The sequence below is a fragment of the Bubalus kerabau genome, chromosome 3, assembly GCF_029407905.1.
Source record: "Bubalus kerabau isolate K-KA32 ecotype Philippines breed swamp buffalo chromosome 3, PCC_UOA_SB_1v2, whole genome shotgun sequence".
Taxonomy (NCBI): Eukaryota; Metazoa; Chordata; class Mammalia; order Artiodactyla; family Bovidae; genus Bubalus; species Bubalus kerabau.
The window spans coordinates 15,542,859-15,570,409 of record NC_073626.1 but is presented as its reverse complement, the minus strand read 5'-3'; the positions used below and the strand labels follow the sequence as shown (position 1 = coordinate 15,570,409).

At 42.5% G+C, this 27,551-nt stretch overlaps 1 protein-coding gene across 15 annotated transcripts in view; it reads right to left on the bottom strand.

The window, feature by feature from the left end:
* Positions 1-27,551, bottom strand: part of CDKAL1 (CDK5 regulatory subunit associated protein 1 like 1) — a 777,071-nt gene that overhangs the window by 138,006 nt on the left and 611,514 nt on the right. For 10 of the 15 annotated variants that reach the window (XM_055570761.1, XM_055570751.1, XM_055570758.1 and 7 more), the window contains one exon: positions 12,489-13,437. The exons of 3 other annotated variants lie outside the window; for them this stretch is intronic. In XM_055570761.1, coding sequence (XP_055426736.1) covers positions 13,246-13,437 — 192 coding nt within the window. In that variant the 3' untranslated portion in view covers positions 12,489-13,245. Of the gene's footprint in view, positions 1-12,488; positions 13,438-13,980; positions 14,077-24,428; positions 24,453-27,551 lie in introns of those variants that run through there. 2 more of the 15 variants (XM_055570763.1, XM_055570764.1) reach the window with 2 other exon arrangements.

Sequence of the window (27,551 nt, the reverse complement as noted above, 5' to 3'; positions counted from 1 at the left end):
AGTAGAGTGAAAGAAAGACTCAGAGGGATTGACTCCCTTCTCTGCTAGATGGTTGTCTATTTTCAAATGCAAGAAGGAGGCTACAGGAAATGAAACAACAGTCTCATGGAAACTGATCAGATCCACAAACACCTGCAGGGTTGAGTAGCTGATGGAGAAGGAGGACTGAGACATCAGTTCTGGGAAGTTGCTCAGACTGGGGCAAGAATGCCCTGGATGCTTCTCTATGATTTTTCTTGTCTCCTCTTTTCTGTTTTACTTTTTAAACCGACTAGTGTTAAAAATTCCAGAGCCTTCTTCACCAGTGCTAAGTAGAATTTATTAGCACCTTTTATTTTTCATTTTTTAAATGGTAACCTTCTGTGGATGGCAAGTGACATAGGTTTCCCATTTGTAATACATGTTTTCTTTTAAAATAGATAAACTTAAGTTTCCAAAGTGATTGATTGAAAGCAAACTATTTAGTAAGCAACTCTGCCGATGGTACTTGGCTGTGACAAAAGTCCTGAGGTTTGGGAAACGTCATAACTGAACAAAGCCTTTACATTTGGTCATAAAAGCTAATATTTAATCAGCATGTATTATGGATAGGCCACTGTGTAGTGCACTTTTCACATCCGATCCTTCACAAGTTGCTCAGTCGTGTCTGACTCATTGCAACCCCAGGGACTGCAGCACACCAGGCTTCCCTGTCCTTCACTATCTCCCAGACCTTGCTCAAACTCATGTTCGTTGAGTTGGTGATGCCATCCAACCATTTCATCCTCTGTCACCCCCTTTACCTACTCTAAATCTTTCCCAGCATCAGGGTCTTTTCCAATGATTCGGCTCTTTGTATCAGGCAGCCAAAGTATTGGAGATTGAGCTTCAGCAACAGTTCTTCCAATAAATATTCAGGGTTGATTTTCTTTAGGATTGACTGGTTTGATTTTGCTGTCCAAGGGACTCTCAAGGGTCTTCTCCAGCACTGTAATTCAAAAGTTGGGAAAGTAATGTCTCTGCTTTTTATTACACTGTCTAGGTTTGTCATAGCTTTCCTTCCAAGGAGCAAGCATCTTTTAATTTCAAGGCTGCAGTCACCGTCCACAATGATTCTGGAACCCAAGAAAATAAAATCTGTTACCGTTTCCACTTTTCGCCCTTCTATTTGCCATGAAGTGATGGGACGGATGCTATGATCTCAGGTTTTTGAATGTTGAGTTTTCAGCCAGCTTTTTCACTTTCCTCTTTCACTGTCATCAAGAGGCTCTTTAGTTTCTCTTCACTTTCTGCCATCAGAGTGGTATTATCTGCATATCTGAGGTCATTGGTATTTCCTCCGGCAATCTTGATTCCAGCTGTGATTCATCCAGCCCAGCATTTCTCAGGGCATACTCTGCATTTCCCCTTCATGGATCACAGCCTTGCTGTGGTGAGGGGGCTTGCCTAACTCAATGAAGCTATGAGCCATACCGGGCCAGGCTACCCAAGATGGACAGGTCATAGTGGAGAGTTCTGACAAAACAGGGTCCACTGGAGGAGGGAATGGCACACCACTGTAGTATTCTTGCTATGGGAACCCCATCAACAGTAAGAAAAGGCAAAGAGATTGGTGTTAGGAGCCCCATTTGACAGAAAAGGAAGTTGAGCCTTGAAGTTAAATTTTGTTGTGAAAGATAACCCAATAAAAGGAGAAGCCAGGACTAGGACTCAGGTCTAATGGCCAAATCTCTGCGTTTTCTGTTAAAACACACTACTCCTGCTTTTCCCTTGCAGGGTTGGGGCAGAAGATAGCAATGAAGACCTTTCAGAGAACTCTGGCAAAGGCCGTGTGCTTCTGTGTCCTTTCCCAGGTTAGGGCTCAGAAGTTGCCCGTGTTCTCATTCGGTTTATACAACAGCCAGGGCCCCTTTCTTTCTTTCTTCTTCTTTATTTTTGGCTGCATCACACAGCATGTGGGATTTTAGCTCCCCAACCAGAGATCGAACCCACGGCCCCAGCAGCAGAAGCCCAGAGTCTTAACTGCCAGCCCGCCAGGGAAGTTCCCCATTTCCATTCATTTTCTTCCTAGTCTGAACACTTCTTCCCCTCCCAAGCCCTCTTTCTGCTCCATCATTATGAAAACACCTGTCTTTTGCAATCTAGTGTTATAACAAGTTCTGCTGGAAGGAGGCAGTGCCCGCTGACCTCAGAGTGAATTACAACGTATCAAAGAGTCCGAGTTTTAAAGTTGTCAGACCTTTGTTTCCAGGAGGAAGAACTCTCTTTTTTTGCACTCATACCCCAGCAAGAGATTACCAGCCTGAAATCACTTTGACAGTGTCAGTTGCTCTATTGCAGACCACAGGGAATTTTAATTCCAGCCTGTGAAATTGTAATTGCTTCTCAAGGAGAAGTGAGGGATCCTGGGTAATGGCCACAGCCGAGCTCAATGTCCGAGTTGCCAGTTGCTGCCACATCAGATATTACTTGCTGTTATTCAAAAATCACTCCAGCTTTCCATATGGGAAGTTGGACTGGGGAGCGAAAGTAAATTAACAGAAACTGTCAGCTGTTCAGAACAGCACGGACAGTAGCGTGACAGAGGGGACTGACCTCCCATCAAAAAAGGTAACTTTTTCTCTTTTTGGGGGGGTTAAGATAAAGAGTTTCACAAACAAATTTCATTACTTAAGGTATGCAGCTAAATGATATCATTATTAAGCAAAAAATTATCTGGTCTTTGGCATGATAGATTAAAGCTGCCAATTTCTATTCACTTCTTCCAGGAAGGAGTTGGGAGTGGGGAGGGGGGTGGCGGCATGGGCGAAGTGGCCCAAAAGAGTAATTAAAATAATGAAGATAGCAAGTCCATGTCAGGTTGATGTTTGCAATGGATTAAAATTACCTGCTATCAAAGTTAAACTGTCTGAGAAATTGCTTCCTGCCTATGTTTGGAATAAAGGGAATTTAGAACTACCACGTCTGATTACAAAACACTGAGAGATAGAGAAAATTATCAGCAAAGGAAAAGACTTGTCACCTGCCACCTTCTGAAGATAGGGGAGGTTCTGATGAGTACTAAGTGGTTCCAAAATTAATTTTTTTTTCTACAGACGGTCAGAAAGAAAAGAGAAGGGGCTAAATAAAATTGCTTAGTTAAATAGCTACAATCTGTGGCTTTTTTCTTCCAGATGGTAGAAACAATTCATGTATAGGCTTTACTGTTCCTCATTTGATCATTTTTAGGGTAAATTTTAGGGATGACATTTCACTCATCCAATTACAGGAAACTTGCCCTTAGAAGGTCCATCAGCAGGGATACCTTCTGGTAAAGGTCTGACTGCCCTAGTCGCCTCTCTACTGACCCTTGACTTCAGTCTCCCCCAAACTCTATTCCGACCTCTCTGCCTGGCTAAATCCCCTCCTTGTTTAGAAACCTGTTTTATACTCTGCTTGCCCCCTGATCTTATGACATCTGCCCTTTCATTGTACTTAGTATTTTTTTTTTTTAATTTTAATTTTTTGGCCATGCAGCATGTGGGATCTTAATTCCCCAATCAGGGGTCAAACCTGTGTCCCCTGCATTGGAAGCAGCGGTCTTCACCACTGGACCGCCAGGGAAGTCCCTTAACGTTCTTTAGAAAGCCTTTGAGGACCTCCCTAGTCCATGTTAGATGTCCCTCCCATGCTCTGATGAGTCCCTATTTTCTACCTTGAGTGGCTGGATTGCAATTGCCACCCAGCTTCCCAAAGGTAGGATGGCATCTGTCCTGTTCACTTTTTGCAATTCCAGCGCCAAGCACAGTGCTTGGCACCTAGCACCAAACAACTGCCAAGTTGTCTTTTTTCCTTCACAAAGTCTTCAACCTGCATCCAGAAGGGATTCTGTTTCTCCCAGTGCCCTCAAGTTAATGTGAGCACCTCCTGTGTTCATGGTCTCAGTGCATCTGTGGGTGCCCTGCCCACCATCTAGCTTGAGAGCAGTAAACTGGTTGAGAACAGGCTGTAGTACCAGATTGCCTGGGCTGTAATCTTGGCTCTGCCATTTACCTGCTAATGACCTTGGGCAAGTCACATCTCTGTGTCTCAGTTTCCTCATCTAGAATAATTGCTTGGAGTGACTATGAGGATTAAATAACCTAATGTATTCAAAGTGCTTGCCTGAGTCTATGTAAATGATAGCTATGATGATGATGCTGTTCTTTATTTTTACTATTACTGCTACGTGCATCAGAAGTATGGCTCAGCTTCCATTTGCTTTGATTCTTGTGCCAATCCAACCAATCCTTAAGCATCATTTCTAAAACCAAAAATGGCAGGGAGGAAATAAACTCGAGTTTGAGGAATATACATTTTATAACTCCACTCAAGTTTCTTCTTATAACTCAGCTTTTTATAAGCCCATTCCAGTGGAGAGATAAAAGTCAGTCTGGGTCAGTTCAGCACAGGGCTCCCCACTGCCTTCTCTGGGGTTGGGACTAAGAACTGAGGGGATGGAGACAGGTGCTGGGGACACCTCTGGACCCGGTGGCATCAGGTTGCATAGCATTCTCTTAGTCATGAGGGGGGACCTCAAGAAACACATTGTCTGGACACAGGTAAGTCCCAAAGCATCTCAACACCAAAGAGAATCCTTGGAATTCCTGTTCAGACATGCTCCAGACTAGAGGGATGGATCTTAGACAAGCCACCAAACTCCTCCTAAGCTCAGCTTTGCCTTCTGTAAGGGTGTCCACCTTTATGGTTCCCAGGAGCCCCTCTTGCTCTTATTCTAGGCTGACCTGCAGGGCTCACCATCCCTACTTTTCCTGTGAGCCCAAATCATGGGTGAAGCAGAAGGAGTGCAGCAAGCCCAGTCTTTTATCAAGCGATGAGAAAGAACAGTCTTTCTGCGAAACTTACTCAAATGTCCACTCTGACTGGAGGAAAGTTTAAATTCCCTGATACGTTGCAAAGAAACAGACGCTGTTTGGGACGGATTACCAGAAGGCAGCCGCTGGTGACCTTCCAGGGGTTCACACTTGTGACTTCAGTGTTGGGCTGCTACGAGTTTTGCTTCAAATATTAATTGGAGTTACTGCAGCTCCTCAGATAGACAGCTTGACTCTGCCACACAGCGTGAGGGAAAGCTGGTGCTAAACTGCTCTTCCCCGACCCCGCCTCTCCTTTCCATTTGTGTGTCCAAAGGCATTAAAAATAGTCTCCAACATGAAACACGACATTTTTAGTTAGTGAATGTTCTCGTAGTTGGTATAATTCTGACTGCCCAAGGCAAACTGGTTTGATAAGATTAATTTTTTTCAGACTGGGATCCAACCAACTTGTGCTTTTTGTCAGACTGCTTTGGAACTTTCAACCTCTCTAACCTCAAAAATCTTGGAGGATGTTGTGTTAAAAGGGGAAAAAGAGAAGATGGATCTTAATTGGAGGCTTGAGAATCTTATCCTGCCTGAATAGGGTTAGAGATCTTACATGTGAAAGAAATGTGTAAGAAGCAAACCTATGGAAAACCAGAAAGCAAAAAAGACATAAAAACAGCAAAGGTGAGAGATGGTCCAGGGCAACAGCTAGAGCAGACCTTTTCAATGACACAAAACTCAGCCCATCGGGGATGCCTCTTCATATAATGCATTTAAAGCTGAATTTCAAAAGCTCCTTTACTTTCTCTCAAGGGGACTCAGACTCTACAAGCTCCATCTCCTGGCTTATTTTCTGTTTAACTTCCAATTTTATTATCGGATATGGAAACAAATAAGACATGGCATTGACTATTCTCCATTGATTCCCAGGTGAGAGATTGTGCTACAGTCGAGTCTCCTTCCTCAGGCCCAAAGCATGGAGTTGAGACCAAATTGTAGCCTAGTTTTTCCTTGTCCTGTGGACAAGTGTTAACCCTTCCATGGGCCAATAATCAGAAATCTGGAGTTTTTCTGTGGAGTTCAGAGTGGAGGGTAGTGGACCATGAAGGTTCTGTGGCAACAAAACCCTTCCCTTGTATCTCAAATGGCACCAGGTAAGGCTGCAGAAATCATACTGATGGAAACCTCCCAAAACAGAGAAACAAAAAACCCAGAAGCATCTGCTGTCTAAGGTCACAGCCTGAGATAGTTATCCCAGGTGGCTTTTTGGTTAAGAATTCTCATCCATGTGTTGAGAACAAAGCATGTGAATTCTTAACTGAACAGGTGTATTAAGAGAATTTGAGATACAGGAGATCAAGACCAGAAAGCTGGAGGCACTGATGGGAATCACTGTAGATAAGCAGAGGAAGTAGCAGGTGCTGGAGGAGCAGAGGGTTGCTAGATCCCCAGAAGCTCCTCAGTGTAGGAGTGCCAAAGCAAAGATTAAGGATCAAACACGCTGAACTGCAAAGACAGGAGCTGGACTCTTACTGAGGCTCTCTCTTAATTGAAATACTGATGGGACCCACGCAACGAGCTCTAGTTACATGTTACAGCAACAACTGTAAAGCAAAGCCCCATATCAGCGATACCATTGTCAGTTACAGCAATAAGAACTATCCCCTACCGGCTAAGTGAGGCTTAGCAAATGGTTCTCTTGAAAATGGACAAATTTGAAGGTTGGCAGCAATAAAAAATATAAAACCGAGGACAGAGATTTAACTCTCCCTAAGTCTTGCTTTGTGGTCCCTGAAAAGTGATGTATGTTTTCTAAAGTGGCAGAATAGGGTGAGGTAAGGGGAGCCCATTGGTCTGATCATCAACAAGAGAACAAGCCACCTTCCAGACTGCTTATCTTTCCAATCAGGAATCTCTTCAGAGCTTAGAAGCCCATTTAGAATCCTACAGTGGCTCTTCTTTGACTATCAAATAGTCTAAATTCTTTAGAATGGGATAAAAACTTTTTACCACCTGAGCTTATTTTTAGTGTAATTTCCAGGCACTTCTCTTATATATCTTTCACTCTAGCTACACTGTTTCTCAAACTCACCATACATACCTTTGTAGACTACATGCTGTTTTTATTTCGATAAAATATGTATAACATACTATTGATCATTGTAACCATTCATAAGTGTAGAGTAGATAAACTCATAGAGACAGAAAGTAGAATAAAGGTTACCTTTCACTTCTGCAAAAAAAAAAAAAAAAAGGGGGGGGGCTGTTTCAAACGCGAATGTCTTGAATCTGTAGCTTACTTTAGGTAGTACTGACATTTAAACAATGTTAAGTCTTACTATCCATGAATAGTGGATATTCTTCCATTTATTTTGAAATGTAAAAATGTCTTTCAGCAATGTTTGGTCGTTTTCAGCACACAAAATTTTTACCTCCTCTGTGAGATTTATTCTTCAATATTTAGTTCTTTTAAAAGCTGTCATAAATGGACTTGCTTTCTGAATTTCTAGTTCACTGCTGCTGTGCAGAAAGAACTGATTTTTGTGTGTTGATCTTGTCATCTACAATTTGGCTAAATTTACTAGCTCTAGTAGATTTCTTGTGGATTCTTCGGAATTCTCTATACGTAGGATCATGTCATCAGCAAATATAGTTTTCCTCTTCCTTTTCTTCCTTTCCCGTAGCGAACAGTTCTGACCAGGATTACTAGCGCAGTGTTGAACAGCCGCTGTGAAAGTGGGCATTCTTGTCTTGTTCCTTATCTTAAGGGAAAACTTTTGGTCTTTCACCACTACATGGATATTTCATAAATATCATGTTGAGGAATTTCTCTCATATTCTTAGTTTTCTAAGAAGTTTTTGTCATGAAAGGGTGTTGGATTTTGTCAAATGTCTTTGCTGGATCGGGGAGACGATCACATGCCCCCCACACATGTTTTTTTTAAATTAATGTGATGTTATGTTGATTAATGTTACAATGATTGGTTTTATATTGAACTTGTATTCTTGGAATAAGTCCCACTTGGTCATGGTAAACAATCCTTTTGATATGTCATTGAAGTTAATTTGCTCATACTTTGCTAGTGTTTTGGCCTCTATATTCATAGGGGGATTTTTAATTTGCTATTTTCTTATAGTGTCTATCTGGCTCTAACATCAGGGTAATTCTGGCCTCATAGAATGAGTTAGGAAGTGTTCCTTCCTCTTCCTTTTTTTTGGGGTAAGAGATTAAGAAGAATTGATGTCAATTATCTTTAGATGTTTGGTAGAATTCACCTGTGAAGCCAGGTGAAAGGCTCCTGGACTTTTCTTCGTTTATGCTAGTCAGGGATGAAGCTCTAGCGCTTAAAGAAAACAATTCCTCCTGCAAGGGATTTTCTTAAGAGAGCCAAAGCCCACAAAAGAATTTTCCCAGGGACTTAGTTCAATCTTTTGCTGAATACACTTAGTTCAGTCTTTTGCTTCACTGTTTAAATTACTTCTGGTTATTTCAAAATAAATTACACCTGCAAGATTGAAAAATATACGAATTCCTACTGCAAGGGCAAAGATTCACAAGATAGCAAGAGGAGCTACTTTCAGGATTGAGTGTCATCAGAGTGACTCCAAAGTGACATTTTGAGGGAGATAGCAATTTAAAAGTAAGCTGTAGTGTATAATTAGATTCATTACTTCATTACTTATGTATACATTATGTGAATGGTATGCTTCAGGTCACAAAGGCTGGGTCCAAGTATATCAAGTCATAAGTACACAATTTGCTTTATTATCTATTTGAAAATCTTTAGGTCTGTTTAAAAAACACATGTGCTATATTGCTCTTTATGGAAACTGGGAGTTAAAAATCAAAGGTAAAAGCTTGTCCTCAGAATTGGACGGTCTGGGATAACTCTATAGTTATTATGATTAATCAGGCATATTAAAAGCAGATTAGATAAACCCAAGAATTAAACTTCCTAGTTCTTCAGGCTTTTCTGAACTCCCAGCTTTCCCTTACCTTGATCCAAGATTTTTTGGGTTTTTTCCCTCCACAATTTTTCTAGGCACTTGCCTCATCAGTACTTGTAAGTGTATTCAGATGCCCATAAATTAAGAAGACCATAAGAAACCAAAAGAAACTTTGCTTCAATTGCTACAGCTGGGATATTTTGGCTTTAGAGCTCTAGGAAACAGTACTGGTATGAAATAATTGACAGAAAACTAATGAAGAATAACAGTGTCTGCATTTCCTTTTATCCCCAAGGTAGGGTGGAGGAGGGCATGACTTCTAGACCTCCCTATTAATCTCTTTGCTCTTTTCATCTTTGGCCATGGAAAAATCTGCTTCTTGATCTTAGATTGGCCACCCAAATCTGTGCAGCATTCATTAATTTGATCTCCTCACATACAGCTGCAACCCATTTTCTTTGAATTTTTCTTCCTCTGCTGCATTTGTTAAAATTAGACTGTAAGTCCCTTGAGGCAGGGATCTTTTTATTCCACATATAATTCTTTTGGGTGGCCATGTGTTAATATCAAAATTTAAAACACCTACCCTTATTTATAAAATCGATTTTCATGTTTAAACTGCTAAAGGAATCATGAAAGGGGAAGAAACGATGTGTCCCAAGGACACGCTACTTGATAAATGTGATCTCATTTCATCTTTCAATGACCCGGCAATGGAGTTTTGTTCCTATTTGACTGATGAGGCTCAGAAAGAAGAAGTGGTCTAGCTGCAAATGTAAATCAAACTTTGGTTGATATAAAAAAATCTCACGCTCTTTCCCTATACTGTCTTCCTCAGATCTGTACTGGAAACAACTTGAGATCTGAATCCAGTCGATCCGGGTCCTTAACTCCTTCATGGTTCCTTAGCTCAAATTCTACAGTTTCAACACTGTAGAAACCAAGCTCAATGGTAAAGCAAGTGTAAGTTTATTAAACAGGTGCTATTGATGACTTAACTTTTAACAGCACTTTGAGAAATGATTAGGACACCAGATTAAATACAAATTTGGCCTGGATGCTCTACATTAGGCTGCATCATGGAACAGAGGTGCCCAAGCTTTCTTGATTCAAGGTACTCCTAGGCCAAAACAAACAGCTACCCATTCTCTTTCATTAAGTAGGTAGGGACTAAAAACTTAATAAGTACTTCCATCTTACTATATTACAAAAAGTGTTTGAAAAAATATATGTGTAGACTGAAATAAAGATATCTTTATTTCATTCTAAAATTATAATTATCTGCATCTATTGGGCACTGCACAACTTGTCAAAGTTTGAAATAAAATCACATTCATTTCTTGTTAAAGATTGATTATTCACTTCAAACCGGCTTTTTCTCACAGCAACCACCTAAAACCTGGTCTTAGAAAGATATTTTTGTTGTTGTTCTTTAGTCGCTAAGTCATGTCCGACTCTTTGCGACCTCATGTACTGTAGCCCACCAGGCTCCTCTGTCCATGGGATTTTCCCAGGCAAGAATACTGGAGTGGGTTGTCATTTTCTTCTCCAGGGAATCTTCTGATCCAGGGATCAAATCAGCATCTCCTGCTAGGCAGGTGGATTCTTTACTGTTGAGCCACCTGGGGAGCCCATGGTAACATCAAAAAATGTGCATTTTCATGTTGAAACTGTAAACTATTTTGAGCTATTATTCTACATGGTATCTGACAGATTCACTCTGTTTCCTTCAAAAATTTAAAATATCCCATAGTCCTCCTTTGAGTTCACTACAGCACTTTGGGATGCCTAGGGTCAGATGAGCCTTAAGAAAATCATTCCCTTCTTTTTTCTTCCTTCTCTCCCTCCTTTCTTCTTCTCTACCTTTCTCCCTTCCTACATTTTTTCCCTATGCTTATTTTATAATGCTAAAGCCTCTTGAAGCTTCACTTGTAACTCTTAATTCTTTCTCCGTGACATCTTATATTTTACACTGAAATATGCAACCTGGAGTTAAGTCAATGGAAAAGCCCATGTTTTGACTGAACGACATATGGAAATCTGATGTTTAGACACATTTTCCCAGCAACAAAGCAAAGTTTTCACCAAAGAATTTTTACATTATCTTATTGACAGTCTCACACTTGGTGCATCAGGCAAGACAGAAAGAAAAAGAGAGGGAGAGGGAGGGAGAAGGAAGAGACAATAAACTTGCATGATACATCTTTTAAAAGTGTATCAAGTACCAGGCACATTCTTGGAGCAGGACAACACAGAGGGCAAGGCTGGGCTCCCACAGAACCCAGGCACCCACAGGGTCAGGTTCACATGGAAGATGGAGCCAAGGGAGTAGGAAGAGTATACAGCCCAGGAGCACAGGCTTTGGAGTCAAGCTGAGTTCAAGTCCTGCCTCTACAGCTTAGTGGTTCTGTGTCCCTTGCAAGTTACTTAATCTTGTGGGCTTTAGGTTTGTTTTTTTCCCCCTCTGCAAAATGAGAATAACAATACCTATCTCAGGGCTGTGTTTTCAGGAGGAACACTTGTAAAGTCCACATCATTTCGTCTGATGCTTTTAAAGGCTAGATGGTTCATGATTATCAGTATTATCATTATGATCAAAACAGGGCTAGTCACGATAAGAGACAACAGAGATGAGATCGGCTGAAGAAAGTCAAAGGTGCAGAAACAGAGGGGAGAATGGCAGGGTACACGTCAACAAGTGGACACACACAGAACTCTCAATGACTGCTGACGGGAATGGAAATTGGTACAACCCTTGCAAAACGCCATCTGGCGGCGTGCACAAATGCAATGCCCCTGCTTGATGTAAGTTCACACAAATGCATATATATGTGGACCCAAACATACGTTCATAGCGTCATTATTCCAATAGCCAAAATATCAGAGACAACTCAAAAGCAGGAAGGATAATTACAATGGGGTATATTCATCCAATGGAATTGTATTCAGCAAGGAAAGTGAATGAACGACTGCCACACACAGCCACCTGGGTGTGTCTCACACGCAATGCCGAGCAAAAGGCAGACACACAAAACAGCACACGCCATGTGACTCCACTTATGTGAAATTCATGAGCATGCAGACAATCTATGATGTCAGAAATAAGGACTGCAAGCTTTTGCGGGACAGAGTTAGGGACTGGGAAGGCACACGGGCAGCCTGCTGTCTCCAGCGTCAGAGGCAAAGCTTTCCTTCTGCCCTGTAGAGTGTGACTCTAGGCTTTTGGTGGTATTTCCACGTCTGCAAGGTTTTCATTAAATCAGTACTATGCTGGAACCCACTGTTTATTAATAAAGAAATGATTGCATGTATCTCAAAAAGGAAGCACCCAGCAGGCTCCCCTCCATACTCTGCCAACTCTTCTCCCTCTTCCTGCTGATGGATCAGCATGATCCTAAGTGGCTGAGTCACTGCAGGGCTCCCAGAGAGGGTCAAGAGCAGATCCTTGCATTTTAAATGTGATCTCTTCTTAGAACCACATACCAGGTTTGGGAGGTATGTACTGAAGTCTTTTTTTTTTTTTTTAACTCAATGACTGATGACATAATTTGAACTTAGATTCCTTAAAGACACAAAAGAGGTTGAAACATTTTGGGATAAAACCACAAGCTGAAGAGGGTGGGGATTTAAAATGAAAACTGTCCTGTAACCACAGGGTGCCTGATGTTCCTGTAACTGTACAATCCAAATAAATTATTTAAATTCGAACAGTCGTGAGACTTGTTCATTACACCAACTGCTTTTATTGTAACAAAAATCACTTCATTTAGTGAACACCAATGACATCAGGTAGAAATAAACAGTTGATGTAAATAGATCAAAAAAAAAAAAAAAAAGCCAGAAAAGAGGCAGAGCTTGTTTTAGACAAATCCAGTTTTTGAAAGCTCGTGGGTTATTAAAGAAGGGGGTGATTCCTCAGATTTTTCAAAATGTTGCCACGATCCTTTAATTGGCAGGCTCTTCCTGTGCATTCTGAAAGGACTGACGTTCCAAACACAGGTTTCCATATAAACTTTTCCGTAACACATCTGCTGTGGAAAATAAAAGCTTTGTAATATTGGGGCCCCAAACAATGCATAAAGAGAAAGATAAGATTTTAAAATGTTTATTGAAAATGGAAAATTCTTCCTGCATGAGGAAGAGGTAACCAGACCCACCATACAAACAGGTTCTGACTTGAAGACTGGTGATTTAAAGAAAATGCAACCACTTGCATTTTTTTTGCTAAAAATAAACCCAAGGGCGCTTAATTGAAAAGATATGCTATGGCAGCCGTTATTAGATTTTAGGTCAAATAACCAATGGGTCCAACTCAATGTGAGACAGGGAAGCCTCATTAAAGAGTGTGGCTGAAGAGCCGTTAGTGAGGCCAGTATAAATCATTGCCCTTTGAGAACTGATGTGGTTGCTCTCCTTTTCTTTGAAGATTTGAATTAGAAATTTATTCTTCTTCACAGGTGCTTCAGCTGGTTGTGTTTTAATTATAGACCTTGACCAAAAGCGCAAAAAGAAGAGCAAACAGAGCCAGGCCCACAGACATCTTCAGTGCAAAGTCCTGGTGTAGTCTTTGCAATCGTAGCACCATCCGGGAACTGGCCGACTCTTGTCGATTTGCAGCTGAGGTGTGGGGTACTGAATTCAGGTGATTCCCAAGCCTATTTCTGAATTCCTATGGAGACAGAAACATAGAGGAAAGCAAAAGGTTTTAAGGACAAAGAAAAAGAAAAAAGCACTGATATTATATCAACTCAGCAAAAGATTCCTAGAGGAACTAATTTTTTAATTGAGACATAACTGACATATAACATTGTATTAGTTTCAGGTGTACAACACAAGGATTCAGTATTTGTATCCACTGAGATGAGCATCACAGTAGGTCTTGTTACAGCAGTTACAAAATTCTTCCCTAGTAAAGATTGCTTCTCTAGAACTTCCAAATATACAACGCAGAATTGTTAATTATAGTCACCATGCTGTACTTTACATCCCCAGGATGTATTTCTAACTGTAAGTTTGTATCTTTTGACTCTCTTCACCCATGTCATCCATCTGCCATGCCCCTGTCTCTGACAACCACTGATGGGTTCTCTGCATCTATACAATCAGTTTTGTTATTTTAGATTTCATGTCTTTTTCTGATGCATTTCACTTAGTATAATGCCCTCAAGGTTCATTCATGCTGTTGTGAATGCCAAGACTTCCTTCTTTTTTATACCTAAGTAATATTTCATTGCATACATATACTACATCTTCCTTGTCCATTCATCCATTGTTGGACATTTGGGTTGCTTCCATGCCCATGTCTTGGCTACTGTAAAAAAAAACACTGCAATGAACATGGGAATGCAGGTATCTTTCTGAGTTGGTGTTTTTGTTTCCTTTGGTCTAACACTCCAAAGTAGAATTGCTGGATCAAACCATAGTCCTAGTTTTAATTTGCTGAGGAAACTCCACACTGCTTTCCAGAGCCGCTGCACCAATTTAATTTCCACCAACAGTGCGCGAGGGTTCCTCTTTCTCCATATGCTCACCAGCATTTGTTAGTTCTAATCTCTTTTGATAATAGCCATTCTAACAGGTATGAGGTGATATTTCATTGTGCTTTTAATCTGCATTTCCCTGATGATTAGTGCTGATGAGCATCTTTTCACGCACCTGTTGGCCATCTGTATGTCTTTGGTAAGTATTCAGATCCTCTGCCCATTTTTAAAATCACTTTTCTTTTTTGGTATTGAGCTACATGAGTTCTTTATATGTTTGTGGTATCAACCCCTCCATTAGATACCAAATACACAGTCTGCAAATATTTTCTCCCATTCGGTTGGTTGCCTTTTCCTATTGTTGATGGCCTCCTTGGCACTGCAGAGCCATTCTAGTTTGATGTAAGAAGCAGCTTCACTTACTCCTTCACCACAGACGCATTCAAACACCCACCACAGACGCATTCAAACACCCACCACAGGTCAGGTGGACTAAGTCAGGTATAAGCGACAGTTCCTTTCCTTTAAGGGTAAGACCAAGTTCATAAATTTCCAGGTTATACTCAAACTATATGGGAGACACAAAGAGTGTTTATGGAGAATCAAGGCAGAATTCCCTGAAGGGCAGAACTGATATGGGGTTGCATCACAAAGGAACTTAACTTTCAGGGATATGACTGCATCTACTCAGGAAAAGAATAACAACAAAGGAAAAACCACAGGAAGCAATTTTATTCAGAAAACATACTGGTTCTAGGAGGGCTGCTCCTGACCCTGAGGGGGCACCTGAAGGGGTCTAGGTGGCCAGAGGGATCCATCCCACACGCAGCCCCTCCATTGACCCTGGGTGCCATATAACCCTCCGGGTGACCCTCTGGGTACCAGACATGGAAAGACTGGGAAACCCAGCTCGGTGGGGAGATGAGGAGCCAGGAGATGTGACAGTGAGAATTCTGAGGCAGTGTCTATTCCCTCAGGCATCTCTGCAGGTGTGGGGAGGACGGGGCCCCTGGCCATTCTCAGGGTGGTTCTAGGGTTTCAAAGTGTAGTTCTGATTCCACGATATAAGATTTCCACCTGATGCACAGGCCTTAGAATCAGTGCCTCCCCTGTTGAAACCTGAATAGCATTTTGAGAGATGGAGGTGGGGATTGGGGAAGGAGAATACTGGGTGGAAGGAATGAAGCAGGGATGGGGAGGAGGGGGCGACCCAGGGGCACGACTGCATAAGAAATCCACAGAAGCACCAAAGGTCTCTGAATAGCTACTTCCCTTCGCTTTTTCTTTCTTTCCACGCTTTCAAATACTCCGCTGGTGACAGCTTTGGCCCTGTGGGAACGGCAGCCCTACTGTGCACAGCAGAAGTGCTGCAAGTGTGCTTTACAGAGGCCACTCTGGCAGGAAAGGAGGGTGGAGTGAGGGGAGGGGAGAGAATACGGGTAGGGAATCCAGGGCAAGTTGTGGCGAGAGATGGGGTGGAGGGGGACGAGGACCTCCATGCTGGAGGCATGGAAAGGAGGGAACGACAGACTTCTGATGTAGAATCAACAACACTTGAGTTCAGGTGAGTGGGTAATGGAGGGACAAAGAATAGGAAGGGGGAAATGAGAAGAACTTTCACAACCCAATTTCTACCAGCAAAGACTTACATGTGAAAGACAGGGAAGAATTTTCTTGCTTTGACTGCAGGAGACTAATTGCAAAATTAATGCAGCTTTAGATCACAAGGATATATCTCTCAATTCCAATGGCAGTCACGCCATCATTTCCTTCCAGGCTCCTTGGGGACCTGGGCTGACCACCTGCTGTCCCTGTGCTGGGGGCCCAGACAAGGAGGCTCAAAGCTGGTCAGATGGAGATACTGTCCCCACAGCAGAGACACCTGTACCTCGACACGCCCTGGGAATCACTCTCTTGTAAGATGGGTGTTCTGCATGGTATTTTGGAGCAGGGAATATGATGACAAGCTTTCATTCTGATTTGTTTAAAATAGCCCCAAGGTCTGAAGGACAGCCCTCATAAGGATAATGGCAGCCTTGGGAAAGAACGTGTACTTCTGCAGCTGAAACGACAGAAGCTCTGCAAATTCCTCAAAAGCAGGGAGGTCGCCTAGTTCATCTCTGGGCTCTTGGAACCTCCACAGCTGCAAACACAGAGCAGGCACGCAAGCAAGTGTTCAGAAATGAATAGATGGATGGATGAGTATGAGGATGTATTGCAGATGAAATCTAGCTGGTCAAAAACAGGCTCAGCCATGTCTCTGGTGATCAATGGGCACAACTGTATACAAGTCATGAGTTGCTGCCTCTAGCAATTAAACCATCATTTTCTAAGCTTAGCTTTACAAGACCAGACCTAAGAAGCTGATTAATTTCTCCTAGGCCTGAGTCCTTTGATCTTTTTAAGTCACAGATGGCTTTGAGAAGTCAGTGAGGACTACAGACTGGTCCCCCAGAAAAATGTGGAGGCATCTGTGCACATATATACACAGCCTGGCTCACACCCGGCAGTAACTTCAGGAGGTTCACAGATCCAGATACTGTGGAGCGTGATGCTTTCTCTCAAAAAAAATCAATTCAAAATTAGGTACAGGCCCTTGGAATGGCCCCCTTAAAGTGTGAGTTCCTGAGTCTTAAGCTCTACTAGCTTCAGGGAAGATCTACCCCAACCCTCAGCTCTGAATGCTGGACCTTGGTTCTGTGCCTGCAATTCCAGAAGCTGCCACTCGGTGATCATTGGTGTTGGACCAGGGGTCAGGCTGCCTGGGGGCAGGACTAGGTGAGTCTCCAAGCTTTAATCATTTGTGTATGCTTAGTCACTCGGTTGTGCCCAACTCTTTGCGACCCGTGGACTGTAGTCCACCAGGCTCCTTTGTCCATGGGATTCTCCAGGCAAGAACACTGGAGTGGGTTGCCATTTCCTTCTTCAGGGGATTGTCCCCATCCAAGGATCAAATCCATGTCTCTTATATCTCCTGTGTTAGCAGCCAGATTCTTTACCACTGAGCCACCTGTTTGGTTGATTTTATGAAGATCCACTGGAGAAGGGATAGCCTACCCACTCCAGTATTCTCGGGCTTCCCTTGTGGCTCAGCTGGTAAAGAATCCATCTGTAATGTGGGAGATCTGGGTTGGGAAATCCCCTGGAGAAGGGAATGGCTACCCACTCCAGTATTTTGGGCCCTGGAGAATTCCATGGACTGTATGTCCATGGGTTCACAAAGAGTCGGACACGACTGAGAGACTTTCACTTCATAACACCTTCTGCTTCACAAAGCTACAAGAATAGGTAAAGTACTTGTGCTTCGAGTCTGAAAAAAAATCCCTTTGACTGTTAACAAGAGTTTCATAAAAATTTTTCCTCTGCTCTTTCCAACTCATTTGCCATAAAATTTTGCTCAACATATAAACGGTACCTATTAAACTACCATTGTAGATTATCTGGGGCTGGGTTTGCCTTAGTCATTCTTCCTCAGGCACTGATTTTTTTTTCCTCTCCCACACAAACACTGAACACATTTGAACATAACTGACCCATCTGGTGCCAGCACTCTCCTGTCCTGGAGGGACAGGCTGCATCACAGGAGTGCATGGAAGTGCAGTGGTCCCCCCAAAGCCACAAGAAGCCCCCTGACCTGCCACTCTCCCTGAGAGCAATGTGAGCCTGACAACAGGGCAGCAGAGAGAAAACGCAGCCTCTATCCATGCTGTGCTTCTCTTATTATCTCTGCTCAGTTGTATCTGACCCTTTGCGACCCCATGGACTGTAGCCCGTCATGCTTCTCTCCATGGAATTCTCCAAGCAAGAATACTGGAGTGGGTTGCCATTCCCTTCTCCAGGGGATCTTCCTGACCCAGGGATCGAACCCAGGTCTCCCGCATTGCAGGCGGATTCTTTACCATCTGAGCCTCCAGGTCTTCGCTCTGTACCAATTCACGATCTTGATTAAAAGAGTCTGATGATGTGTTTTTAAATATGATTGTAAAAAAGCTTCTCAGATGACAGAGTAATTGGTAGCCAACTACAATGTAGCTTTGCACCTTTCAATTGTTAACTACCACTGGGATACTGAAGGAAAAGTAATTTGGAAATAAAGGTAATACAAGGACTTTCTCATAAAGTCCAAGTTCGTCTAACATGCAAATGCACAACTATTGCAGTTTCCGCAGTCAGAAGCAGCATTCACGGTTAGAAAATAATGTATATAGTATTTCCATGCTGTAATGGAAAAAAAGTGCTTATAGGTGAAGTGATGATAAATAACCAGTAGCAAGATAAAGTTTAAACATAGACATGTGCATAGATTAATGCACATAACTGACTTTAGAGAAGAAAAACTTGGCATAGTCAATAGTTCTGGAAAGTAAATAGAAGGCTTGAACCTTCCATAAACCTCTTAAACATTTTCAGAGTTATTAACTTTTGAAATTCAAGACACACTTTTATCTCTCAAGCTATAATACAACAAATACAAGAAATTTTATTATTTACTATAACCAAACATCAACCCTCAGATCTATAATTCTTAAGAAGTCAAATTCCATTTAGAAGTGCCTTTACAAGACAGATGGAAACAGAGCAGGATATGACCTCTGCTCAGTCAAAAAGATTCACGTATTTATCTAGTCACAGTAGATTAAGGACATATTGAGAAAGTGCTAACTTTAATTAACATGATCTTTCCTCCTTGTAAATCTCACTGTTTCATTGATTAAGTTCTAAACATACTTACATCCAAATTCTTAAACATATTCTACGAATTTTCAAAGGTGTAGCTTATCAAATCTTATTAAAGTAATAAATCTATTAGAATAGAACCGTGAATATACACTAAAAAAAAAAATCCTAGAAACCAAACCAATTTTGATGTTCAGAAACCTCAGGAAGCAGATAACACCTTCCTCCAATATCTCACATTGCTGTGGTGCTATTTTCAAGGAAACTAGAAAGGAAGGAACTAAGTCACAGACAGCTCCAACTTCCTTCTCCTTTTCACCAAAAACATTTATAAAGTGAGACACGGCTGCAGAGCCAGAGGCAGAAGGATCCGGCACGGCAGGCGGAAGGTAAGCTCTGTGCATAAACACGAAGGAGAAGACTCAGTATTTCTGGAACGTTCCCCAAGTGTCCAGCCCATGTTTTTATTCCCCATGCCATCTCTCCTTTAATTCTCCCAACCACTCAGTGAAGAAGTTAATGGGAGTTTCTCCCAACTTGAAGTACGTGTCCAGCTTACAGAGTAGGTGTAAAGGGGGAAGGAGGGGAGAGGCATGGCTTTAGTCATATTAAGTTTAGCTTGGGTGGTTACGCATCAAAGATATACTTATAATGCAATGCAAACAAATGAGAAAAATCAAGGCACTGCTTAATTATTAAAACCACCGCCAGTATCAAGATTCCTACCATACTGACTTTGTCCACTTCACTGGGAGGTAATGGTGTTATTCTATGTTTCCCTACAGAATGCCCTTCCAGGAAAACCAGCCTCAGGTCAGGTGATTTCACACGACCTGTCTCGTGGCTCTGAGCCACGCTGAGACTAAGTAAATGTGACCGGTGGATGGTGTGTCACTGGGTTTTCTCTGCATGGACAACACGCACACATCCCTAATCTGCTCACATTAGAACATATTGCAAAATGTGTTTTAATGAGGAACAGTTGGTCTGGTTCTGCTCAAATAAAAGACATCCCTGTAAGAGAGCTGCCACCTGTTTCCCCATCTTGCGGTGCAGCTTCTAAGTGAATTCTTCAGCCCCTGCCACCTGCAGGTGCTGCCAGGGCCCAGCGATGGCATTCCATGTGCCAGTTCCCCTTCCTGGACGAACAGACAACCTTGTCCCTGCGTTCGTGTCATTATCTGATGCCAGGACAGACAGGGGATCACAGAGGCCGAGGCCCCTTTCTCCACTCTTCTTCGGGACATTTCTCTAATTGGGAGCATATTAATACCACGTCACTAAGAGTGTTCATTATCTCCAAACCAAACATGGTAGCATTTTCTAGCTCTTGCAGTCTCCGGAAAGAATGCTACACACACAGTCCATTAGCGTTACAGGCACATCATCATGTAACGGGATCAACAAATGAAACTGGGAATCTATTACACCTGTTCATTTATTCTGGGAGAAAACTGACACTGGAAAACGTCTGCTGCAATTACAAGCTGGCAGCACAGTACCGCCAGCCTTTGGGTGCCGCTCTGGGGCCCGAGCAATTCTAAAGCAGCCATTATTCATGTGTCATTTCCCCTCCCCCCACCTCAAATGTGTGCTTGCCATAAGATCATTAAAACTGCGAAGAAAATGTTTTCAACTGGACCACATACACACTTAAAAAACTCACTATGATCTCAGTTTTTTTCATCTTATTTTGGTGATCGAGTAAACACATGGCTTTGCTAATAAGGCCAAACATAAATTATTAAACTATCTACCATAGGATCAAATGCATTTCAGATTCTATCCTGAATAATTCTGGCTTGACGTCTACCAAAGGAACAGATCTGATGTGCCCCTGTGTGGTCTCGGTGACCCCCCCTTGTTAGGTGCCCAACTTCCTGACTTGAGCTGCGCCAAGTGAAAGAAAGATACATAATCATATCAAAAACCAAAGCTCGGCATCTGCCCATCACCTAATTATTTCCTGTAAGATCGTATTTCATCCTACTCAAGAGATCTGAAAACAACTCTTAAGCTCTGAACTTCTTTTAACAAATTCAAAATATTTCTTATGTGTAAATTTTCTCATGGCCCAGAGGCACTGTTACAGCTTGAAGTGGGAGCTAACAGGGAGGAAGGAAAAATCGTTTGATATCTTATAACTCAAGATAAATTAGAGTTTAGAATCCTTTCTTAACTGAGCCTGAACATATGGCCTACACAGAAAATCTATCGAAACCAAATATGTGATCAATGCAAGGAAACTGTCTTAAAATATACATTATGCAGTGCAGTACACTATTGGAAAAGAAACTCGAGATCTCCTAATTTTGAAAAGTTTGCTTAGAATACAAAATTATCTTCAGAGCAGAAAACTATCTCTATTGTAACTGCATTTTATCCCTAAAATATAAACTTAGGGAGGCACATCTTCACTCGAGCATCCCTAATGTCACTGCTGAGAGAGTCCCGGGAAGAAGCGATGAACGAAGGTGACTGCTCAGGCTCGCTGCCTTCTCAGCCCTCCACTGTGGACTTCTATCTGAATGCTTTCATCTTATTTGACCTTCTTAATCTTAGCACCAAATGTCCATTCAAATAAACCTATACTTTCCTTATTTTCAACTTCTTACACTTACCAAAATAAGGAGCAGGGGAGGGTAGAGAGTCAGATTCAAAATTAATAGTACAGTTCTCTCTTCTGCTTACTAAATATCAGCCACAGATGTGCACACACACCCACTCCAAGAGGCTTGCTTAGAACTATAAAGCCTGGGATTACAATGTTCATGACAGTAGCAGAAATCAGAACTCATCTATTCCAAATTATTGGCTGGAAATAAGCAAGCTGCTCCACAGGTGTGGTAAAGTTAAAAAAAAAAGAAGGGATGAATTGGGTCAAAATGCTTCGTTGACAATTAAGTCCTCTCGATAATCTCTTAAACCACAACTGAAACCATCCTCCTCCTTACACGGAGCAAACTGTGAACTGGGATGTAGATGAAGATAACAATCGAGTGCCTTACAGTTAATCTTTAATCAGTTCAACTCCAAATAATTACTCTTAGGGATTTTGTCCAAATGGGTCACCATGAGAGTGTTTTGGCAGAAGTTTGGGTTTTAAACAAGAAGAACAACAAAAAAAATGGGTGATGTTACCTGCTGTCACAATCAACCCTGTCATCCTGAGTACTATCCTCAGTGCCACTGGGTATATGGTTTTAGAATCAATGAGGGAAGGGATACCCTAACAGCACAAATATATTCATTCATTCATTCATTCATTCAAGAGACACGGAGTGAGCAGGTGCTATTTCAGACATTAAGACCAAAGGAGTGAGCAAAGCAGAACAGCTCAGCCCTCATGGATGGGACTCCTGTTGTATTAGCTGGAGACAAGCACATAAATATTTGCTATGTCTGATGGTAAGATGTACCATCAGGACAGCGAGTACTAGGTGTGACAGAAGGTGGGGGTAACTATTTTACAGAGAGCTCCTCAGGAAGCCTCATGGATAAGGTGGTATTTCAGCAGAGACCTGAATGGAGGAGATGACAGACATGTCACGTGGCACCTAAGAGAAGCATGTTCTACGCGGAGGGACAAGCAAGCGGGAAGGCCCTCCGGAGGGAGCAAACCCAGTGTGTTCACATCAGCAGGTTCGACGGGGAAGAGGTTGATGATACGGTAGAGAGACCAGCGGGGTGTGCAAGGCACTAGGCCTTGGAGGTCACTACAGGGCCTCTGGCTTCCATTCTGAGTGTCATGGGAAACCCTAGAGTTTAAAAAAAATTTTTTTTTACTGTGATGAGATACATATAACATAAAAATTACCATTTGAATCATTTTTAAGTGTACAGATCAGTGGCAATTACAATTGCCATGTTGTACAACCATCCCCACTGTCTCTTTCTAAAACTTTTTCATCACTCCAAACAGAAACCCTACAACCATTAGGAAACAACCCTTGTACCCACAACCTCTGATAAACTCTAATCTACTTTCTGGCTCTACAGAAAGAGGCTCTGCTTATTCTAGATCTTGTATATAAGTGGAATCATGTAATATTTGTTTTTTTGTGTGCCTGACAGGTCACTTAGCATAATGTTTTCAAGGTTCATCCTTGTGGTAGCAAGTATCAGAACTTCATTTCTTTTTATGGCTGAACAAAATTCCATTGCATGTATATATCAACATATCAAACACATTCTGTTTAATCCATTTATTTATTGACGGACACTTGGATTGTTTTCAGCTTTTGATTATAGTGAATAATGCTGCTATGAACACTGGTATACAATACAATTGGCATATAAACAGAACAAGTATCTATTTGAATGCCTGCTTTTAATTCTGTTGGGTACATATGTTAGGTCATGGAATCCTAGATGATTTTGAGCACAAGAGAAACATGATCTGACTTTTATAGATGGTAAAAAGAGGGAGACCGATTAGGCAGATTGTTTGTGTTTATTATCAGATTATACAGTACAGAGCATGGAAAACCACCTCCTACAAGAATATTTTTTTTAAAAAGCCTGTAGCAAGTAACACTATCCTACACCATGATGCTTTTTGACAGTTCAGAGGAACTGACATCATCTGAAGGAGAGCAGAAAAGAAACAGCACTCAAAGTCAATGAAAAGGGGAAACTTAGAAACATGATCACAAAGTATTTATTTTATGTAACTATACTTTTAAAAACACTGTTGCGGTTATAAACGTTACTGAAAAGACCAATGACCACCTCCTCTTCTCACAGTATATATGTCATGGATGTGATATTAGCATCTCAGTTAACCTGGCCCAAATAAACCTTCATTGATCATTAGCACACCACCAATTTGGCACCACGTAGTCACGGATCACTTCCTCCGTGCCAGTACCACTGGGTGCCTCCTACGCATTATCTCATTTCACTGCCAGAATTACTCTACTGAATAGACTCTATTACCCTCAATTTATAGAAGAGGAAACACACGGTGAGATGGTAAGTAACCAGCCAATGATCACACAGTTATCAGGGACAGAACCAAAATGCCAAATCTATGTAGAAAGATCACAAAGTTTATGTGCTTGAGGAATATACTAGTCTTTCAGCGTGGATATCTGCAAGAAAGAATCCCCAGGAGCCAGGGGCCTCCAGAAGGAAAATGCTGAGCTGGATTATGTAAATCTCCAGTGTTTTTTGGCTTTTATTTTTTTGTCCCTTGGACGTCTTTCTCAAGTGGTGGCAAATTTGAAAGTTACCAGATCTTACTTTTACAGGTTGACTTCCTACCAGACAACTGTTGACTTGACACATGGCTTGTACATTTATGTTTCTCAGTAGTTTTATACAATGGCATCGGGGAGGTTGAGGGACAGGAGAGAATTTCTTTCTCTGAAGCCCTTTAAATTTAAAACGTGGCAAACTATGCTACAAAACAGAAGGTATTCATAGGCACAAGTCAAAGTTAGTACTCTGAACATGACAGGAGAAACAGGCTGAAAATTGATGGTTAGAAGCATGCCTGGCTCTCAGGTACTCGTCGTTACAGTTTCTGTGAAAAGAATTGAAACTTGCAAGATTATTATCAATTAAAAAAAAAAAAGGAGGCTTTTGCAATCTGCTTATCAAGATGTCAAATGACTTCAAAGAGCAGGTTGGGTGGCTTGACTGTGATTTTTTTTTTAGCCTTTGAAGAATATACTAATGTCCTGAGCTGAAGGAACCGAGGATTATCAGCCTATCACGCACTGTCAACCTCCCTGCCTCCGGCCAAGAAAGCCTCCCTCCTACCGTGCACATCAGTAAGAGTCAAGTCCATTCAACAAACATGCACAGAGCACCAGCTCTGAGTCAGGCGCTGTGCTATGACCCAAAGCTGGTGGCAGGAGCAGACGGGGCGGCCCTGCTCCTGTGAACCTGGCTCCCACAGGCAGCTCTCATCAACACACTCGTGCTCAAACCCTTCCAGCGTGCATGGCAGAAACTCCCAGTACTCCCTCGTATCTTATTCATACAGAAGTGTGTGTCTCCTAAACTCTAGGCCATGTGAATACTTCTGGCCAATGGACAGAAGTAGAAATACCCTACGCCCCTCCTGTGCTGAGGCAGTGAAGAGCTGGTTCTCTAGCCAGTCGACCTGGGTCCCTGAATGCCTGTGTAGAGCAGACAAGCCCTGACTCGAGATCACCCAATAAACGGTACTAGACGTGTTGCAGTGAAGAGTAGGAAATAAACCTTTCCTGTGTTAAGCCTGAGATTTCAGGGTTAATGTGCTAATGCAGTGTCACAGACTAATACACGTGCTCTCCTGTACTGGGCTGGTCAGAAAGCTCATTCAGGCTTTCCTGTCACGTCTTATGAAAACCCCAAATGAGCTGTTTAGTCAACCCAGTGTAACATGCTGCTGTTGTTTGGTCATAAGTCATGTCTGACTCTTTTTTTGACCCCATGTACTGTAGACCGCCAGGCTCCTCTGTCCATGGGATTTCCCAGGCAAAAACACTGGAGTGGGTTGCCATTTCCTTCTCCACAGGATCTCCCCAACCCAGGGATCAAATCTGTGTCTCCTGCATTGGCAGGTGGATTCTTTACCACTGAGCCACCCGGTAGACCCAATATAATCTGCTACTTCACTTCAAAGCCCAGAGGCCCACTCTTCACAATGAACATTATTATACACTTGTGCCCAACTGCCCACGTCTACTTACAGATGCCCAAAGAAAGCCAAATTCATTCCTGCTCATTCTGTCACTGACTTATGTTCCTTTGGTACTGAGAAGAATCTTCTCCTTCACTTGCCTGATTAAGTCCTTATCTTCCAGTCCAGTTCTAATCCCATCAGACCCATGCCACCCTCTGCAGTGGGAACTGTGTGAATACCCTAGTCACACTAGTGTTCTCCACACTGTAAATTCCACCTCACTGATACAGACTCCAGGAAACACGTTCCATCTTCCCATCCTCTTCTGTCCTTCTGGTGCAAATCTGAAGCCCTGGTTCCACACTCAGATGCAACAGGTCTGAGACCCGGATTGCGAAGCAAGCTTCGTCAGGAAGTAGATGGGAGCTTGGGGCTTCTGTCTTGCTGGGGCAAGAGGGGCAGAGGCAACATCTCTTACCAGCAGCTTCTATGTGGTTTGGGTCTTATTTCTGGAAAACTTAGCAAAGAGTCTGCTCTGCAGCCCTTCTAAGTATTCTGTGAACTGCTCAGTATCCCTTTTTAGACCCCTTTCTGTTTAACTGTTTTCGGTCGCCTTTAGAGAACCCTGATCCATATATTCGCTGATCCCTCAACTCTGCAAAGGTCTCCCATTTTCCAATTTCTTATGATCTGATGTCATCTCATTTATCACCTTATATATTACAGATTTTGTTCAAAAAGCACCTGTCTTCCTTTCCCAACTACAGTTCCATCTCCTTGAGGGCAAGGATCACACCTTAGACTCCTGACCCCAAGCAGTGACTGGAATAGTGCTGGATCTACTTTACAGACTGATCGGAGGACCACTTGATTTATCATCCAAATGTTGTTGTTGCTTGTTGCTAAGTCGCTTCAGTCGAGTCTGACTCTGTGCGACCCCAGAGACGGCGGCCCACCAGGCTCCCCTGTCCCTGGGATTCTCCAGGCAAGAACACTGGAGTGGGTTGCCATTTCCTTCTCCAATCATCCAAATGAGGACCCCTCAAAGAATGAAAAAAGGGCATTGTCCCGGGTGTAGACCAGGACCGTCCCAGACAAACTGAGACATGATCATACTCAGCACTGCTCACTGATGCCTGAGTAAAAAGCTCAAGACTTTTGAAAGGAAAGGAACATAGTCCAAATGAGAATACCAAAGAGCAGTCCTGGCACCTGAGATTTGGTGGGAATCACCTGTAAAACTCCCATCACCAGAGCAATGATGTCACACGGGTAGGCAGCGCACACCCACAGGACCCTTTCTCTCACTCAGTCCCTCCCAACAAGGGTCACAACAGAAGAGCAGTGCTACCAGAAGAACATCCAGACTAAAATCTCAAAGGCTAAGACCATATTTATTACTTCTATCTCCCATATGTAGTCCAGTGCTGGGATAATATGTTCAGCAAGTGCTAAGACATATCCTAAGAGGCCAGGCACTACCTGTGGGTTGAACGTGTGAGTCATTCAGGCTCGGGGGCCTGATCCTTTTCTCTCGCCCTGAGCCCCTCCTTGCCCTGGGAGTCTGCCCCCGCCTCTGCCTCAAGCCCCTTGCACTTGCTTCCCCGCATGTGGGCAAAGGATGCAGAGGACCCAGTCCCACCCTAGGATGCCTCTTCGTGAGCGTGCACAGGCGTGTAAAGAACACTTTTGAGTGTTCTTGCTGCTCTAATCCAGGCTGGAATCATAAGTGGGGGTAAGAAGCCTCAACACCCAGCACATAGTAGAGGCTCAGTAAATGGCAGCCATTATTATTATCACTGAGGTGGAGTCAGTTCGTGATGCACGCAATTCCCCTCACCATAGCCACAAGCCTCAAGAGGGGTTATATTATCAGCAGTGATGGCACAGTTAGTGATACAAGTGAAATGAAAGCTAATGGTTTAGCATCAGCTTGCTCTGACCACACTGTGGATGGTACTCAAACTGGTGAGTGGAAGGCACAGCTAACATACTAAAGGCCTAACATAA